This window comes from Hemitrygon akajei, chromosome 10 (genome assembly GCF_048418815.1).
Source record: "Hemitrygon akajei chromosome 10, sHemAka1.3, whole genome shotgun sequence".
In the NCBI taxonomy this organism is placed as follows: domain Eukaryota; kingdom Metazoa; phylum Chordata; class Chondrichthyes; order Myliobatiformes; family Dasyatidae; genus Hemitrygon; species Hemitrygon akajei.
This window is the reverse complement of record NC_133133.1, coordinates 142,195,354-142,216,009: the sequence shown is the minus strand read 5'-3', so window position 1 is coordinate 142,216,009 and position 20,656 is coordinate 142,195,354. Positions and strand designations below refer to the sequence as shown.

The following is a 20,656-nucleotide window of genomic DNA, read 5'->3' as shown; positions in this document are numbered from 1 at the left end:
TATCTGGTTTCATCAAAATGAATCTGTACATTTGATGAAACACAGACTGACAGCTGCGTACAGTATACTGTATAGTGCAAAGCTTCAGTGTGCCTTACCATACTGTTTTCAAAGGATTGTTCAAGCTATTAACATTAATTTCCCATCAGGAATAGGGAGCCATTAGTTTGTCATAATGATATAAGAACTGTTTTGCTTCAAAAGGTTCTGTTATCGATAATATTGACTGGTGGGCAAAGAGGAAAAGAGGGAGGAGATCCTTGCAGCTTTAATGGATTTCAGATGCAGAAGGAGAAGTTTCAAATGTGGTGTGAAAGATAAGGCATAGAAGAGTAAATTTATAAAATTATTCCACCAAGTGATGGCTAATGAAGCAAAGAATACTTGAATATATCCTGAAAAAGATGCCAATCTGCAGACAGGACTACAGATTTTCGAATTTTTTTTTCTGAAAACAGTATTTTTTTCAGGGAAATCAAAGTATTTATTATTTAATAAAGCAATGTGTTACATAATAATACTTCACTCTTTAAAATGGGGATTTCCTCAAATGGACTATTTTAAACTAACAGGTATCTGAACGATATGCAGAGAAGAAGTAAATAGTGGATTACAATTTGCTGCTATCTGTCCTAATTTAATTGTATTCACACTTTGTGCAAAATGTGTTTCAAATGAAATGAGACTGAGCTTCAGTTGCTCAGACAGCACAGTCAGATTTCAGCCTTGCTGTGGTATAAACATAGCTTTCCTGTCTGAAGGCAGAACAAAAATAAGATTGAGAATAATATGGCTTGTTTACCACACAGAAATTAACATTCGCTTTTGTTGTTTATCCCCTAACCTCGGCTGCTATGGAAACCTCATTAATTATAATTGGGTTGCTGTGACAGATGATATTTCTTCACCCTGTTAATCCACTCAACCGAAAGCCAATTGCAGGCACATCCTAATCCAGCAAACTGATTTCAAATATTCTCATTACCTTTTGTAAATAATCTGACCTCACACATTTTCTTTGCTGCTCTTTTTCACTTTCAACGGGTTTTCTGATCAAAGCACCTTGCTACAGATTCCCATTCCTTTTCTTCCAACATAAACTCCTTGCCTCTGCATTAACTTCTATTTCTCCAGTCATATTCATATCCTTTTCTCCTCATGAAATCTTTGTCCAATATTCTTATTTACTACTGTTAGGTATGAGTCCCAGCAGTGCATTTTTTGTGTCATCAGCTGACTATGAGAGTCTCCGAGACATTTCAGGAGGTGCAGCCCAAATTACTTGAAAACACTAGCAGCTCATCATTATCACTTCATGTTACGACAGAACCCTTTTGGAGTAAAGCAAGCCTAAAATGTGAGTATCTGTTTGACTTGAAATTTGAAAGTGTATTTTTTTTAGACATTGTGCTTGTAAAGTTTTTTTTTCTCTGTGATAAGGGAGAAATACTTCAAAATAATGTCAAAAAAGTTGAAAATATACAGCGCACCAAAACAATATTATGTTTAAGAAAATAACAAGATTGAAGTTGAAGTATCATTTTGATTATGAACAGCAACCTTTAAGATATTTCTTTGCTGATCTCATGTGACTGTGGTTATATTACTGAATGTATGTGCCAGGCCATTAAAGCTCTTGGAAAGATTAATGATCCCAGACCAATAACCAATTATCAAAGGGACATAAAAATTTCTTAACATTAAAATATTGAACATTCCCCTCTGAGCATACTGATTTTCTGCCACAATCGATTCTCTTTCAAATTCACTCTGGCCATATTGTGATTTGCTCAGTGAATTCTGGAGATGCTTAATATGTAACCAGAAAGATACATAATGCTCTGCTCCATGCTTCTCTACAAGAACAAATCACCTAGCAAAGAGGGTGAAATTTGAGAATGGATGTCCATTATCTCCCTGGAATCACAAAGACAGATAATGGGGTAGAAGCTCGAGTGCGTTACAGAGGTGATATGATACTGAGTCATTAAGCTACCTGATGAAATATGCCCCTGGGATCATCATTTCTATCAGCAAATGTAGAGTGAATTTGATTGCCTTCACCTTTTAGCTTGTGATATGGTTCAGAATGGCAAAGATTCCAAAAGTGGTTTGCCTTACAAGGAATCATATCTGTCATGAGCGAATTGCTTAAGCTTACGTAGAAAATACATCATAAAAACTGGTTCTTCCACCAACCATAGTTTAGTGGCACTGATCTTCATTCTCAGTTGAAGATCTCAGAAGTGGGGTTGACTAGGGTGGCGTACACAGAAGAAAGTTTTGTGGATCACGTAGGAGGGATTTAACTCTGAGATGGTAACAAAAGAGGTAGGGGGATTATGACATGACTGGAAAAATTAGGGAAGCAAAACTAGAAAGGTAGGAGAATAGAAGAGATGCAGAGATATAATAGAGATAAAATAAGCAACTCTGAGGTGATGACTCCCAGGAACCTGAAGCTGCCCAACCTTTCTACCACTGATCTCTCAATGAGGATCTCAATTTCCCCTTCCTAAAGCCTACAATCAATCTCTTGGTTTTACTGACATTCACTGTGTATTTTTTGTTACAAAACTATTGAACTAGCTGATTTATCTCACTTCTGTACACCTCCTTTTTGCCATCTGAGATTTTGCCAACAACAGCGGTGTCATCGGTGAATTTATAGATGGTATTTGAGCTGTACTTAGCCACACAGTCATGTGTGCACAGAGAGTAGAGCAGTGGGCTAATCACACATCCCTGCAGCGTGCCTGTGTGGATTGTCAGCAAGGCGGCAATGTTATTCCCGATCTGCACTGACTGGTCTCCCCATAAAGAAATCAAGGAATCAGTTGCAGTGGGAAGTGCAGAGATCTGGGTTTAGAAGCTTGTTGATTAGTAGTGAAGGGATGGCGGTGTTATGCCTGATGCATGTTTTACTGTTGTCCAGATGCTTCAAAGCCAAATGAAAGGCCGGGGAGATTGCGTCTGCTATTGACCTGTTGTGGTGGTAGGGAAATTGCATCAGGTCCTGCTCCTTCCTCAGGCAGGAGTTAATTCTTGCCATGACCATCCTCTCAAAGCACTTCATCCCTGTAGATGTGAGTGCTACCGGAGGATAGTCGTTGAGGCAGCTCACCCTGCTCTTCCTGGACACCATTATGATTGATGCCCTTTTGAAGCAAATGGGAAGCTCAGATCGCATATGTGAGTTCTTGGACACTCCAGCCAGTTGGTCAGCACAGATTTTCAGTACTCTGTCAGCTACACCATCAGACTCTGAAGTCTTGTGAGGGTACACTCTCTTGAAGGACATTCTAACATTGTCTTTCGAGGCAGAATTCAAAGGGTCTGCAGATGCTGTGGGGTTTTGCATAAATGTAGTCTTATTCTCTCTCTCAAAGAGTGCATTAAAAGCAGTCAGCTCTTCAGAGAGTGAAGCATTTATGCTGGTAGGTAGGCATGCTAACCATGCCGCAGTTGTCGTGCATCCAACTGCATTTCTAACTTCACAAGGGATTGTCTTTTTGTTCTCACGATGGCCTTCCATAAATTATACTGTATCTGGACTTCTTGTAGAGTTCTGGATCTCTATCTTGAATGCCACAGATCTAGCTTTTGGCCTGGTTCATTTAGGGCTTCTGCCTGTGTTCTCACAGGCACACGCTCATCCATGCAGCCTTTGATGAAATCAGTGACCGCTGCAGCATTTTCATTGAGATTCGAAGATGAAGCCTTCATTATGGTCCAATCCACTGACTCAAAGCAGTCCCGCAAAAGCTTGTCTGCTTCCCTTGACCACAGTCCTCCCCACTAGTGCTGCAGTCTATACTGTTCAATTGTCCTTGTTTATATACTGCAATTCTCCTATTATCCATGACCCAGTAAGATTTTGGTCCAACAATTATCTTATCAATTACAACTTTGTTTCAACGTTGACAGGTAAAATCGATTCAGTAACACAAAGAAATGCACCAGTTGAATACTGTCTTGCATTTGTCATTCAGTCTGCCCAAACATTTGATACTCAGGTTCATGGAACTCCATGGAATCAGACATGTAATAGACGATTTGTTTAAGTGAATTGACCGATCTCTTTTTTTTCTTAAAGAACATTTCGTTTTAAGTTAATGCTGAGAGAGAATGCCGGTTTTGGAAGTTCGGGAGAAAACGTTTATTGTTTTTTTCAGCCTGATTGTGAGCTACAAAGGATCAGCTTGGCTTTTTAATGTTGAATAAATCTTACAGATCTAAAACAAAATCCAATGTAGACATCAAACAAAGTTCTTTTATTTGGGATTATAGAGAGCTAAAGCAAAAGTGTACTTTAAAAATGAGTAAAACAGGGAATTCTTGTTTAATTGCTGAGTAGTACAGAAAAGCAGCAGTAAAATGTCAATTATGTTGCTAAAGGGGTTGCGGGGGTATGGAATGACTTAAAGGACCATGGGTTCAGAAATATTGGGAACAGTAGATATACCAATCATAGTTGTAATTGAGTAGAGCATGATGTTCTAAGGAATTATCTTTTGGTGGGTCTTCAGGTGGCTATGGAGGTCGATCTGGGATCCAGATATTGTGCCGCAGTGTGGGCAAGAGTACACACTGTACTCTCACACTGACACTGGCCATGTCAGAGCTTAATAAGCAGCATCAAGCGATGCTCATAAGCAGTATTCATGTTTCAATGAATGATATCCAACATGTAGAGGTGCTTTTGACAACTGTGCCTATAAAATTCTGTTGCAAAATATAAAAACTGTCTATACAGTCATGTGTTCTAGGAAATGATGCCTAACACTTGGCCACTCCTCAGCCTATTTCCCTAGCTGATCAAGATCAGTGCAATAAACTTCTTCACTATTAACAACACCTCCTAATTTTGTTGTCCGCAAAGCTACTGATCAAGTTGTGTGCATTTGCACCCAAATTATTTATATAAATGACAAATAGCAGGAGTCTAAACACTGACGCATGCAGCACATACTAGTCACCAGCTCCCATTCCAAGAAACAACCAGCAACATCAGCTTCCTACCACTGAGCCAATTTTAAATCCACTTGTTAGCTTTCCCTAGATTCTATGGGAGCAAACCATCCAGACCAGACTAGCATCCAGGACCCTGTTGAAGACCTTGCTAAAATCCAAATAAAAACATCCACTGTCCTACCCTCATCTATCCTTTTTGGTTACCTCTGCAAAGAAAGGTTCACCAAGCATAATTTCCTACGTACAAAGCCACACACTGACTGCTCCTAATCTATCCAAATGCTGGTAGATCCTGTCCCTCAGAATTTCCTTCAGTAGCTTCCACATTACTGACATCAGGCCGACCACTTGTAGTTCTCTAGCTTGCCTTGCTACCCTTTTTAAACAATGGAAAACCGTCAGCCACTTTCCAGTCTTTGGGAACTTCCTCACAAGCTAACCATAAAGTAAATATCTACACAAGGAACTCTGCAATTTCCTCTCTAGCCTCTCACAAAGACCGAGGATGTATTTAATCAGCCCCCGAAGATTTATTCACCTTAATGCGCTGCAAGGCTGCAAAATCTCCTTTCTGTTGATATGAATGATTTTCCAAACATCTCCATTTGTTTGCCCTATCTCGTGGCAACTATGATGTTCTCCTGAGTAAACATCAAGGAGAAATATTCGTTAAAAATCCTATCTGTCTCTTCTAGCTCAAGAGAGAGGCAACTCTGCTGAAGTCCAAGGGGACCTACTCTCTCCCTTGTACTCTTAATATAGTTATAGAACTATTGATATCTTCCTTAACCTTACTTGCCAGATTATTTCATTTCATGTCTTTGCACTCCTCATTTGCTGTTAAGAGTACTCTTAATCTTTTTATAGTCCTCAAGAGATTTACTCAATCCTGCCCTCAAATCCAATGAGTAGATTAATTAGGTGATTTGACCTGTACTTCTCTAGGCATTGTTCTCATTAGGTTATATTTAATGTTTGTTTTTTTTATGATTCAAATTGAGTTTAAGACATTAGCACAAAACTTCAGTAAGACTACTCTCTCAACATCCAGGAGCTCTCCAGTCTTTGCAATGACATTGGCCCAAGAAGACCATTTGTGAATAACGGAAACAGTTTTCTCCCACACCAATATATGCCCTTGGAAGAGGAACAGGCATTTAGCATGGGGATACCACCCGGCAGATCACTACCTAGATCTCTGAATGATCAGGCTCAGTAAGGAAGTCCTCCGACCATAGCATCCCCCTCTACGCCAGGTGACCAAAATTTCATCAGCACAACTTGATGAGCAGCCCTTTCAAAAAGAGGTTGAAACCTTGCGTGTTCCATATATACATAAAACACAGACTCATCCAGGGCACAAAGATAACAAAGCAACAAGGGAGTATGTGATCCAGATTAGATGTGGAGTGAAGATACCTGTGTAATTTTCACCATCATCGAGTATATACCAATCTTGTAACTATACTGACAGAGCAGGGACTGAGGTACAGCCGGCTGCAGGAGCAGAATGTGCTTAGTCCCATAGCTTGTGCTGTATTCAATGACTTGATAACAAGTGGAGAGAGTAAGTGGAAAGTTTACCTTCTGCGATGATGGGAAACTTAAGATAAATCATCCAGTGAGTGCATTTGAAAAAAGACCATCGCATAAACGTGACTGAAAAATTTTTGAAGCCTTGTCAAACATAATAGACAGGGATGCTAGATGTTCTTCAAATTTTCTCTTCTGTTGGCTGTTTCAATTAGCTAGTACATTTTATGCCTGGATGTGGCAAGAAAGCAGCATCTTAATCCGAGCTATTAGTGAGGCGATTACATCATATTTGGTGCTCCCCAATGCTTTTATTGAGTTGTACGCATGTAATCAGGGGTCAAGTCCTTTTGCACCTCTGATTTCTGATTTTGCTCCCCATTTAGAAAATACATTACTTCTTTATTCCTCCAAGAGGACCACAATCTTGCCGTCGGGTTTGGAGCCTTGCATGCCTCAGTGACTTGGAGAGCTCTGTTAGCTGGAGTCAGGGCCTTGTGTTTTAGCTCTTGGCAGGGTCACCCATGCCAAACAATCAAAGGGTAGAGGCCAGTCGAAGTGTTGTCCACTGGTCCTCCAGGTTCAGGGGTTCAGCTCAGGGCTAACAACCCTGACTGTTATGGAAATTGTTATGGAAACAATCATGAAAAATCCTCCTATACAGATAATGAAGAATCTGCTTATACCTTCATTACTTCCTTAAACACCAGCGGCATTACGGGCAGGTGCAGCTTTATTTCTTCATTTCTTCTATCGAAGTGCATAACCATTACTTCCCTGTACTGTATTCCATCTGCCACTTAAAGCAAAGACCATGGAGCACAGAGCATTACAGTACAGCTTAGTCCCTTTGGCCCACAATGCTGTGCTGACCTGATAAACTACTCTGAGATCAATCTAACCCTTCCCTTCCACATATCCCTCCATATTTCTATCATCCATGTGCCTATCGATGAGTCTCTTAAATATCCCATCAGACTCTGCATCTACCACCACCCCTGGCAGCGCATTCCACACACCCACCATACTAAATGTAAAAGAGCTTCCTCTGACAGCCTCCCTATACTTTCAAAAATCACCTTAAAATTATCCCCCCCCCCACTTTTTCCCTATTCTCCTCATCTGTCCTTCTGCAGACTCCCTGCTTCATCAGCACTATCAGCTTCTCAATCTATCATCCACAAATGTGGCCAAAAGCCACTTATTCCATCATCTAGATGGAAGAAGAAGGTGGTGCCAGCAAACAACGTGACCAAAGGCAACATCCTACAGACAGTTCACAAAACTACTCCCTTTGCTTCAGCTACTATTGGAACCTGTGACTTACAGCTTGATGGTGAGCTTTCCGGCCGGTTGAGCGATCTGATGATGTGGTGGCTCCAAGGGAGTTCAGTGAGGTTTAGAGCAGATTGCGCCGCCTGGAGGCAGGGCGTGAGCCCACGATCGACTCCATTTCTTGCCGATCTCACCGATTAAAGTGTTGAGCAAGGTTAAAACCAACGAGGATGAGAATGGAGGGCGAGCGGGTGTTCAGCGCTGTCTGCCTGCATTTGACCAGACTCTTTCCCCCTCGCTTGATGCTGCTGGAGGATGGTGGGTCTGGGACAAGGTTTAATCGATGTGGTTTGTGGATTGGACTCTGTAGCTCATGTTATGCGTGTTTCTGGTTTCTGGTTATTCCTTTTTTAATTGCAATTTTGTGCGATTTTGATCGGGGTGAGCTGGCTCTGCGGCCTGCAGTCAATGAACGATACAGCTCTCAGTTGAACTAAACTGAACATCCCTGGACTGTTTCAATCACCCTGTGGTTTGATGTTTTATAAAACATAGAAATCTACAGCACCTTCCAGTCCCTTCGGCTTTATATCCTGTGTTCTCACTCATTGTTTACTGTTATTGTTTGCTCAATAACGTTCTTTTTTCTTGTGTGCTGGGTGTTTGATGTTTTTTTTGGACTGGTTCTATGGTGTTTCTTTGTTTTCATGACTGGCTGTGAGAAGACGAATCTCAGGGTTATATACTGCATACATACTTTGGTAATAAATGTACTTAGAGCTGTTGAACTTTAGATCATTAACATATAATCTGTTAAGTAGTGAACAAGCTCAGTGGTTGAGTCACCTCCAGCTCTAACTTTCAGATCCTTCTACCTGTTTCACTTGCAGTCACCCTCTCTTGTCCCTGACCAGGATTCCCTGCAGGTTAACTTGCAGGTTGGGTCAGTAGTAGCAAAGACAAATGCCAATGTTAGCATTCATTTTGAGAGAACTGGAATATTTTTTAAAAAAGGATGTATTGCTGAGGCTTTATAAAGCGTTTGTCAGCGTTAGGCTCTCCATTGGTCAGAGTCAGCTATGCATATTGCGGCCAGCTGTCTACATAATAAGCAAACCAGTAGGCAAGCCAGGGCTGTACAATATGGAGACCAAGCTGTTGTTCATGTAGGATTGGCAGAGACTGACACAGTTTGGCACCAGTGACGTCACAGGAGTTGCCAGTCAGCATTGAACTCAATGTTGAACTGCCTTAGGGACTCCAACTCTGGACTTTTCCTTGGGGTTTGCAATTTGATGCTTCTAGGCCTTTACTTGCTGAGTGAGATGGGTTTTAATGAAGCCTGCTGAATACTGAAAGGCCTGGATAGAGTGGATGTGGAGAGAATTTTTTCATTAGTGGGTGAATCTAGGACCAAATGGTATAGCCTCAGAATCGAAAGACATCCTTTAGAACAGAGATTACAAAGAATTTCTTTAGCTGGAGGGTTGTTATTTTGTGGAATGCATTACAAATGAAAGCCCATTGGTTGTATTTAAATCGGAGGCTGATAGGTTCATAATTAATAAAGGTATCAAAGTAAAAGGATCTTGGACATTAACTAGGGTGTCAAAGGTTACAGGGAGAAGGCAGGACAATGGGGTTGAGAGCAAAAAAAGATCAGCCATGAACGAATGGCAGAGCAGACTTGATAGGCCCAATTTCATAATTCTCTCTATGTCTTATGATCTTATGTTCTAATCCTTTTTGTAGTTTTGTCAGGTTGGCACAATATTTTTGATGGGCATGGGGGAGAGAGAACAAGCTATAACTGCAACAGGAAGTCATAAGCTATTAATCTGTAAATTCAAACTACCTTCAAAGGCTTCTCATATATGCAATATGTCCACATAATATAACAGCATATCCCCTTCCTTGACAACACCCAAGTGAACCAATCAATCAAACTAAATGGTAAAAATGAAGGCTGCTTTCAACAAAATAGGTTTTATAAAAGGGTTACCATTTACAGAAGTATGCTCCAACAAGTCTACACCCCTGGGAAAGAAACAAAGATTCCTCTCTTCGCAAGGACTATATTGAATCTATTTCCTTGCTTCATAATTCTTTTTAAAGAAACCTTATTATTTAAAATAGCCCATAATGGTATTCAAAAATATGTGCAATACTGATGGACAGTTATATTTTAGTGGATTTTGGTGATGAATTTGAACCAGAATAGGGATGGTTGTTAGGGGACACAAGGTCCAAAAGAAGGCATTTCTGAAAATAGCAAAAAGAAAAATCCTTATCTGCTCTTCTTGAACCTCCTGTAATATCACCATTTCTATATTTTACTGCAAATTTCTCTGCAATTACCTAAATAAATCATGAAAGGAAATATAACAAGGGGCTTTATGTGGAAGTTGCCGCTTATTATCATTTAACACCTAATGAAAAATAGTTCAGGGTAAAGACAGAAAGATGAAAACTGCAACCTAAATTGTGGACTGTGAATCACTTCTTTAATCCAAATAAACAACAGGGGTCACAAGGTTGTGTGCATCAGTAATGCCACAATGCACTATAAACAAGATTAGTTCATAACTACACACTTGAGAATTGTATCTTACATTCACCATGTTCCTGTTAATCCACATGAGGCAATATTCAGATTCACTTCCTATTAACCCAGTCAGGGTTCACAGCTCTTTTAATCTTTATACAATTATCTTTAATATAATGCAATATTTCCCGAATGGGGAATAACATTCAGACTTATTCACAATTTTGATTCACCATTGTTTGACATTGGAGTTGTCAAAATTGAAATTTCAAGAAAGCCATCTAATTAACTACCCCAGAAAATAAATATAAAATTTAAAACAAACATGCTGATTGATGAGTGGCTACTTTCAAATCTATAACATCCCACTCTCCTTAGGCTGTCCTTCAGGGGCTAAGTTTTGATTCCACACAACTTCTTGTGTTCTGAAATGACTGATGAAGCTAATATGGTATCCAGGGTTACTAGCACAAGTGAGGCTGGAGATTCCTGATTAGATGAGTAGTTAGAATGAGAGGTAGTTAGTTCCATCTGCCATTACCACTGAACTTCTATGTGCCACTGACAGAAGTGCTTGAGGTTCTATATGCCATCTCAGATGTTCTCAAATTTGAGAGGTCAGTCGACAAGTGGTGATGTTATATCTTTCATGGAGACTTTGAGAATTTCCTTAAGTTCTTTCTTCAGTACTCCTGGTAATCTGTTGCCGTGACAAAGCTCAGATGATACCCCTCCGTCTTTGGGAGTCTGTTGCTGGACGGGTAAACTCTGTAGCGTGTTCACTGGAGCTAAGTGAATAGATGCTGTTCTGGGAGGGGGGTTCTAACACTGGTTCACTTAACCTTCAGTATTGGATTTTTGCAAAATTTTGTAAAAATAGCAATGGTGGTTTCATTCCAATGCTTTGAGTTACCTGCTATAGATAGAACATGTCTCAGAAGCCTGTAGGAGAACAGAAATAATTTCTTGACATATAGACCTATTCCATGAACTTTGTGCCAAGTTTGAAGTTCTGATATTTACACAACTTTCTTTTTGTGCTGCACTGGAAGCTATGGTGAATTTCTATATCTACATTTGCTTTCACGAAGAGGCGGCTCCTCAGATACGGTAAGTGGTCCATGTTTTCCAGGATCTCATTGTAAAGCTTCAGTGTTGCAAAACGGCCGAGGCTTTCATTTTGCAGACATTTGAAGTAAGATCCATTCTCCGGTCTGTCACCGTGAGAAAATCAGTGTCTTGGAGCCCAACCGACCAAATTATGGAGTAATGATGGTTGTGCAGTGCAGGCAATATAGATTGAAAAATTGGCCATTTTCCCCAAATATTAACCCCACTTGAAAAAGATGCTTATATAGGAGGTAAAGTGCAGAAATGTGACACTGTAGCAACAAGGCTCTTTCAATTGGATTCTTTCATTTTGCACCATATTCAAATATCTTTTCTTTGGGTATGATATGGTAGCATAGTATTGGTTTTGGATTAATAATAGTCATCTTTATTACACAATTTCAGATCCAACCTGGGAAGCTTTCTGACACTAAAATAGTACTTCTTATGTGCTGGTCTGTAATTCCTACAAATAAGTATCTCAGATTACAATGGATATTAAAATAAAATGCTTTTTCACTGTTATTAGTTTGTTTATATTACCTTAGCTTTAGAGTATTGTTACATGCTGTAAAATGTTTAAAACCATGTTACAATGTTCAAGGTGTTTGGCTATTCAGCTAGCTTTAACTGTATGACTGTTGCTCAGTGCTAGGGATCCACTTGAACTCTGATCTGATGGTAATTAACAGAAGGAGTTCAATCCCCCCCCCCCCGAATGTCTCTCAATGGGATTAGGTGGGGTTGTGTGTTTCACAGTCTGATTTATGCCAATTTGAATATTCAATGAAGCTTTGCTAAGTTTTGAAGTGTTACGAACCCCATAACTGGGTCACTTACCAGCAAAGATAGAGAGGTCCGTTGAAGTCTGATGGTACTATTTTTAACAGTATTTATTGATAAAAATACACAAAAATAATATCAATGCAACCATACAGATAATATACGTCATCAATACTAAATCAAAAAGCGCGGGTATAATAATAATCAATAAGAAATAGCTCTATCGTTGTCTAGGAGATAATGTATTATCCGATGGAAATATAAAAGTCGCTCAAGTTCATTCAAGCTGCAGGCTGCAGCCTTTGGTTGGAGTCAAGAGAGAGTTTAAAACTTGCCCATTCCTTTTATGATGTCAATCCTTCGAAAGTCGTTGGGGCTGATTTCTCCTTTGGTTTAGCTAAAGCCGTTCTTCTGTGGTAAGGCCCACCAATTCCGAGGCAAATGGAAAAGGACGCACGTGGGCTTTCCACCGGCTTTCGCTATTACGCGGTTATAGGATTTCTAGCATTTCTTCTGGTGCATCTGAAGGGGTCGTTCCCCAGACCCTCTTTTATCCCCACTCACGGGGTCTCAGATGTCAATCAGGATGGAATGATGCCATCCCCCAACCAGCCCACGTTGCCTGAGGGCTTCCACGAAGCACAGCGCTCAATACACAATTCCATCTCCAAGAGACAATGGCTGCTTTCAGTTGCTTTGTATCGCTGAGGGCCAGGACATTTCAAACGTCTCTCTCTCTCATTTCCTGGGTCTCCTGACCTGAATTAATAGCGATCTTGCGATTCTCACAAAGGAGGGGGCTACTTTCTACCCTTTGGCCCCTCAGAGTTGGGGCGCAGGCGTAACAGAGGGACAACCCACCAGTGGAGTACGCATTAGCTGAAGCAGCCTGTTGGGCAGCAAGATGCGTTTCTGATCATGAAAGACCGAAGCAGCTGCCACTGATGGGAAATGGATGGGGAAAGTTTAGAGGTTTAGAGCAGGGGTTCCCAACCTTTTTTTGATGCCATGGACCAATACCATTAAGCAAAGGTCCATGGTCCCCAGGTTGGGGACCCCTGGTTTAAAGGAAGATGGGCCAAGAGCATGCAACTGGACCTAGCTCTGTCAGACAACTTGGTTGACAAGGATGAATTGGGTCAAAGGACCTTCTCTCCCATGCTCTATGTCTCTATGACTCTATGTCTGTGTATGATCTTTAATTTTCTGATCATGTCAAGGGTCTGTGTTGAGAATTTGCAATGCCCGTAGAAATAAGTGTTGGTAACTATTTAGTTAGTGTGAGAGTAAACAGAAACTATTTATCCACAGAGAGTCACTCTTTAAAAATAATTGTTAAAATGAGCAGAGCTTTTTCCACACTGGGAGAGAGCTGCTGCCAACTGACCCAGATTTTCTGGGACAGATCTTAACTGTATTGTTGATAGAATCAAATGATGTTTATCCATCGTGAACAATCTGGCAGACACTGCAGAAAACTATTGCAGGTTTAAAAGTAAAAGATTTAATTATAGTGCAGAAAGAGCAACAATGTCACCCTTATTCCCACAAATGGACAGGCTATGAAGTCTAACTCAGCTTCTTTTTTCAGTGAGATATGTTGTGTGTTAAATTGTTTATGTCTTATTTGCAAAGAATTTTCTATATCAAAGAAAGAAATCAGTGCAGTTACATAATGCCTTCTACATCCTAACAATGTCACTAAGCACTTTACAGATAATTAATTACTTTTGAAATTTACTTACCATTTTAGTGCAGAAAATGAGGCAAGAGATTTGCTCATAGTCAATAAGATAATGAGCAAATAATATGCTTTTAGTTACGGAAAAATGGAGACTTGAAACACTGCCAGAGAATGCTTTATGCCCACCTGAGAGGCAAACAGCAGAATGAAACAGGGGACTTCCAAAAATGCAGAGTCCCACAGTGCTGCATGGAACAGTCGGCAAAATTTACTGCTTAAGTTTCTGAGACAGGACAATTTATGATCTTCTAACTTTGGGGAAGAATGCTACCACTGAGCCATAACTAACACCAAAATCAGACGCAGTAGTACGCCATTTAGCCCCTTTTGCCTGCCCCACAATTCAACTGAAGTTTTATCAATGTCACTTACCTGAATTAATCCTTTATTGCCCAATTCCAATAATATCCAAAATTCTAATAATCTTGGGATGTATAACAGAAATTAACACTCAAATTCAGGAGTGAAGATGGATCTTAAGTGTGATAATGTATAATTCAATAGTCACTTAAAAAGTATTTCCCTGTGGGACTGATTGGTGATAAATATGATCTAAACACAGATTAGAAATAGCAGTTAAAATTAAAATTCAACCCAAAATCATAGGATTATCTCCCTTTTTTCTTCAGATGCTGTCTTGGCTTACAATTGTTTTACAATATTTTCTGTTTTTTTTTATTATTATATGAACTAAACTCTCACATCCCTGATGAAATCTGTAATTGAACATCAACACAAATGTTCTCTCTTTCTAGTGTACCCTGAACAGCAGGAGTGGCAGTCGGCCATGTTGACAGATTTTGATAAGGAGACAACTCTCTAACAGTCACATGAAAGCAAACTGAAAAATGGTCAGCTTTTGTCCACAGTCCACCACTGTAGCAACAGTTGTCCTTCTGTTGCTAACATCAGCAGGTAGGAAGCTAATTGCAATACATGAACTTGTAATAAATATTTATAACCATAGCCTTCTATCTGAGCACACAGAAGTAGCGTTCAATGACTTGGGATAAAAAGTGGGAAAGTATATAGTGCAAGAAATTAGCAGGTATAAGCCAGCAGGGCACCCAAGTCTGCCCTGCCATTGAATGTGATGATAGGTGAACTATGCTGGTCTGAACTCCTATTCTATGCAGTCGCACATTACCCTGGATTCATCAATCTTTCAAATGTTTATCTACCTCCACTTTAAATATTTCTAATGATCTGACTTCCACTACCCTCAGAGCAGACAATTCCCCTCTGAGAGAAGAAATTTCACTGTGTATCTGTGTTAAAATGATTGGTCCCTTATGTTGTAACTGTCTCTCCTTGGCCATGCCTATTCCCTTCGTGGAAACATTTCAACATTTACTCTGTGAGATCTCCATATGGTTTCATATGTTTGAATAAAATCACCCTTCATTCCTCTAAACTCAGTGGCAATCAGACCTAAACTGTCTAGTCTTTCATGATACGACAACCACCTTATTCCAGAAGTTTACCTGGCAAATCTCCTTTGGACTAATGCAACTATATCCTTTTTTTTTGCGGGGAGTGGGGTAAAAGGATAAAAACTGTGTATGGTATTCCAGATGTAGTCTCACTAGCACCATATGCAATTGTAACGAAACTTCCCTAACCTTAAGTTTCAGCATCTCTACAAATAAGGCGAAGATGCCATTTGTCTTCTTAACAGCTTGTTGGAACTACCAAAGATTTCATGCTTAAGAATATCTAAATCAAGCTAAACTTCATCATTTGCAGTGTCTCCCTACTTAAATAAAAAAAAAACTATCTTTGTCTCCTCTTACAGAAGTGCATGACCTCATACTTTCTCACAGTGAACATCATTTTCCAGGTTCTCGCCTAATCACTTAATCTATTGAAAACCCATTGCAGATTTGCACCATCCTCAACATGACCTTCCACCTATCGGCCAACTTGGAAACCTTACATTTGGTTCCTTCCTGCATGTTAATCATGTAAACAGTAAAACGTTGTTGTCTATATTACTATTCTCTGAATACTCCACTAGTTACATCTTTCCAGCTGAAAAGAACCCAATTATTTCAAATCTGTTTTCTGTGTGACAGCCAGTTTTCAATCCATGCTAACACACTGTGCTTTTAAGAAACTGGTGCATAAAATATGTGTGCTTTGTCAAATGTCTATATCTAATATTCCTCTTTGTAAATTCTCCCTGTCACATCCTCAAAGAATCTGAGCAAATTTTTCAAACATAATTAACCTAAAACATGTTGTATAAATTTGATTATATTCAGCTTTCCTAAAGGAATATTTATTTCCTCTTTGATCATTGATATATTTAGGGAGTTTTGGAAAAAAAAATCCTTAACAGGCCATTAGGTTTCAGTGATTTGCCTGTGTTTACCCAAGCAAGCTTCTCTAATATTTTATCCTTTATGACTAGGATTTTTACAATTCTCTATTTTATTTAAAATTAGTCCTTCTGTAGTGTCTTCCATGGTGAAGATTGATGTAAAGAACTGATTTAATATAGCTGCAATTTCTTGTTATTAAATCACCAGCCTTGTTCTCTAGAGATCCCAAACTTACCTAGGCCACATTCTTCCTGTTTATATATTCATAGAAACTCTTACTCTTTGTTTTTATATTACAAAATAATTATATCTCTCAAAATCAATTTTCATTCTTCTTATAAGCTTTTGTCTTTTGTTGCTGGATGCAAAAATCTTCCCAGTCCCCTGGCCTGCCATCAGCCCCTGCAATTTCATAGGCCCTACTTTTCAACTGGCCTCATTTACTAACCACAGATCCTACCTCTCTTTCATGAAACCATCTTTCTAACTGGGATAAATGCCTGCTGAGCATTATGGATGAGCTGTTCAACTATCTGTCACTGCTCATTTCCTGACCCACCTCTCCGCTTATTTTCCCAATCCACCTTGGTCGCCTCTACCTTTGCACAATTGTGATTATCCACATTTTAAGATGAAGACGTTGATTTAGGTCCTGCCATGTCCACCCTCAAAGCACATCTGAAATTTTAATGTATTGTGGATGATACTTTTGAGAAAAAAAATTAAGGGAAGGTTATAGAATTGAACATCACATTACATGTTGAAGCTAAAGCTTGTAATACAGTGCCCAATGGGCATTGCCCTATGATCACAAAGACCTGGGGGTTAAACAGAGGCAGAAGTTATGGAGTGGAGGGGGGAGTGATGCTCTGTTTTGTAACTTCAGGATGTAATTGGGGAAAAAGACCCACACGAGTTAGAAGATTGTCTATGCTGTTCACGTACTTCTTACGTATAACCTGTAATGAATTATGGAATTATGTAAACAAACAAAGAATGCTTAATCCAACAATACTACTCAAATATTACTGAAATATTGAATACACGGGGGTGGGGGGGTGATGATTGTGAAGGAAGACTGAGTGCAGTGTCTAAGTTCTAACCCAGTGTTCATAGAAAGTAAGCAGGAAGTCTGGGCCAGGGCACATCAGCCACCTGAAAAGCCAAACTCCAAAAAACATAAAAGACAGGCAGAACTTCTCCTGCCTTCCTTCAAGAGGAACAAGTATTCACTTAGCTTTAGTTCCACCTGACAAGGATGATTGGTCAGGGCAGCAACCCATCAAACCAATTGCTGTTAGTTGAATTCTTAATCATTCTGATCGAACTAACACACCGTCCAGAACATATGTGATTCCTATTATAAATTGGGCCATCAAAATTATGTCATATAATTGCAATTAATCACAGTTTTCATGAACTGCAACAAGAGTTCTAGCAAGTTCATAAGTTCCAACACAAAAGTGGTCATTATATTTATTTCTGTACTTAAGTGTTTTGCCACAAATTCACCTGAAACATCACGTAAAGGCTGGAGAGTGGAATCAAGAGTGGGTTCTCACATTGTACCACTGGTGATCGGGTCCCAACAACAGCAACCACCACGCCAACTGCCCGCATCATGTGCACTTCCCCTACTGCCAATCGACAAAGTGGGTAGAATCTATTCCCTGCCAAAGATGTATAAAATGTGTCAAGTGGCTTACAGGAAACCCAAAACGCTAACTCGGATTTGTAGTTCAGAAGGAGCAAGGTTCCTCAATCATAAACACCAGATTCTGCAGATGCTGGAAATCTTGAGCAACACACACAAACTGCTAGAAGAACTCAACATGTCAGGCAGCATGTATGGAAGTGAAGAAACAGTCAGTATTTCAGGCTGAGGTTCTTCACCAGGGTGCAGAATCCAAAATAAGATGATGGGTGAGGGGAAGGGAAGGAGTACAGGATGGCAGATGATAGGTGAGACCAGCTGAGTCCTGCAGTTGTCCACCTCCCTCCTCCCTTTTCCATCCCCATCGGGTTATCCTCTCAACCCCATTCTCTCCTCATCTGCACATTACCTCCCTCTGATTCCCCTCATCCTTCTCTTTCCTTTGTGGTCCACAGTCCTCTCCTGTGAGACTCCTTCTTCATCAGCCCTTTGTGCCTTCAAGCTATCCCCACTCTCTCCTCCACCTTTTCCCTCACCTGCTTGCTTGCACTCCTCCCCATTCCTCCCACCTTCCTAATTGGGCTTTTGTCCCTTTCCTTTCCAGACTTGATGAAGGTCTCTGCCCCAGGTGTCTACTGTTTATTCTCCTGTATAGTTGCTGCCTGACTTCCTGAGTTCCTCAGGCCCTTTGTGTGTGTTGCTCTAGGTTCCACAATCAGCAGCTGACAATGGGTTGATGAGGGCAGGGGATAATTACGGCACTTTTGAAACAGAGGCTGTTGGGGTCTGGCGAATGTCATTATAATTGCAGAATTATGCAAAGTTATTCAAGTTGACAGGAGCAATGGAAAGATGTTGTATTATGTCAATGACGTTAGTTTGGGAAGAGTTGATGTGCAGGTAGACTTGAAAGTTCTTATACAGGTCACGGAAAGTAACTGTGTGAAGAAAAATTAATAGGTCAAATTGTGTGTGGCCTGAGGAAGATGATTTGAGAAAAGGTGCAAGGAAAGACTTGCTCTAATTATACAAGGATTCGTGGGAGTCATTTGGAGTACTGATTTAAAGTCATAAACCAGGGAAGATATATGACATCTTTGACTCATTAAGTCCAAGCCAAGCATAAAGCACCCATTTACACTAATTCTGTACTAATAATATTTTTATTCTGAACTGCCCCTTGCAACTGCAGATGTTGAAATATTTGTCCTTTCAGCTATTCACTTCCCACCCACCATTCAGTGATCATCAGTCATTCCAAGTGAAACAGCAATTCCCTTGAATTTCTTCCGAGCTAGTGCTGTACTATTGAAACTAGTGATGCCTATTTAAACCAATCCCTTCTGCCTGCTCATGCTCCATACACTATGATTTTTGCATATCTAAGATCCCCTTAAATGTTTCTATCATACCTACTTCCACCACCCCACCTCTGGTAGCACATTTCGGACACCTTTTATCTCTTCTTTTCAATTCTGGTGAAACACATCCAACTTGTTTTCTTTTCCCACAGATGCAGCCTAACCTGCTGAGTATTTCCAGCATTTTCTGTTTTCATTTTAGATCATATTCTATTAGCTTCTCTAATTCTTTACTCTACCTGTGCACTAGCCCTTTCTGAATCACGCATTAGGATGTCCATTGGCATCTATATATTGGTGTTCTGTAATCTCTTACTATTTTTATAATATGATTTTATAAATGTTCTGTAAAAATTAACCAATTTCACAATTTCTTGCACATTCCAGTTGCCAGATCTTTGCCCGCTCATTTCTCTACAGCTTTTTGCAGCCTCCTTCAGCCTTTTCACAGTTTACTTTCCCACGTATCTTTCTGTCATTAGCAAAATTAACAGCCATATCCATAATGCTGTCATCCAAGTTATTTATGTAAATTGTAAAAAAAAAATGACATCCCAGCACATTTTCTTGTGGTACATCCTTGGTTACATTTTACCAACCAGAGGAAGACCTGTTTTGTTTACTTTCAATCTTGTTTACCAGTCTGCCTTTTATCCACGCCTTTTCCAGTTCACCTTGATCCACAGCGCGTTACTTCGTCAAAGGACAAAGTTAGTCAAGCATGATCTCGCTTCTTCAAGGTTACATTGATTTTGCATGATTACCATGAATTTCTGAGTGTCTAGTATTTTTTATGAAAGAAGTTAGGCTCATTGGCTTGTCACTTTAAAGAAACAACTTACACTTTCAAATTGATCATATTCAAAAAGGCATTAATTTCTGTTGCGTTAATCAAATACAGTATTCATAATGGTTAGTTGACAGGCCTGCTTTAAATTGGCCTCCTAAAACTTGTGAAACTAAAAGACAGACACCCAAGTCCAACGTCTCCAGCACAATATGGCATATTCACAAAATGTTCTTGGGAAACATGGAATTATTTGTTAATAATTCCAGTTATCGACATGCTAAGATATTTAATAATTGCAGGAGTAGAATATTGATGGCACGGTCATGCAAGAGCTATGAATGTTTTAAAGGGGCCTGCACATCACTGTGGCATGAGGTAGAGTGCCATTTTCAGAATGTTTTTACCATTTTTTCATGAAGATCTTAAAAATGACGTATTTCTAAGCTTCCATTTAAAATCACACTATGCTCCTGAAGGATATTTTTGAAGCCTGTTAGATAGCAAGATACTAAATCATTAGCTTTTATGTTATTCCTGCAGGGCAAGCTGTACACAATAAATGA

General features: G+C 39.8%; 1 protein-coding gene across 6 annotated transcripts in view; it reads left to right on the top strand.

The window, feature by feature from the left end:
* The window catches only part of LOC140734747 (protein shisa-like-1), a 176,202-nt gene that overhangs the window by 121,279 nt on the left and 34,267 nt on the right, over positions 1-20,656 (top strand). For 3 of the 6 annotated variants that reach the window (XM_073059185.1, XM_073059184.1, XM_073059179.1), the window contains one exon: positions 14,720-14,879. In XM_073059185.1, coding sequence (XP_072915286.1) covers positions 14,813-14,879 — 67 coding nt within the window. In that variant the 5' untranslated portion in view covers positions 14,720-14,812. Of the gene's footprint in view, positions 1-1,009; positions 1,358-11,379; positions 11,438-14,719; positions 14,880-20,656 lie in introns of those variants that run through there. The other 3 variants (XM_073059180.1, XM_073059183.1, XM_073059182.1) reach the window with 3 other exon arrangements.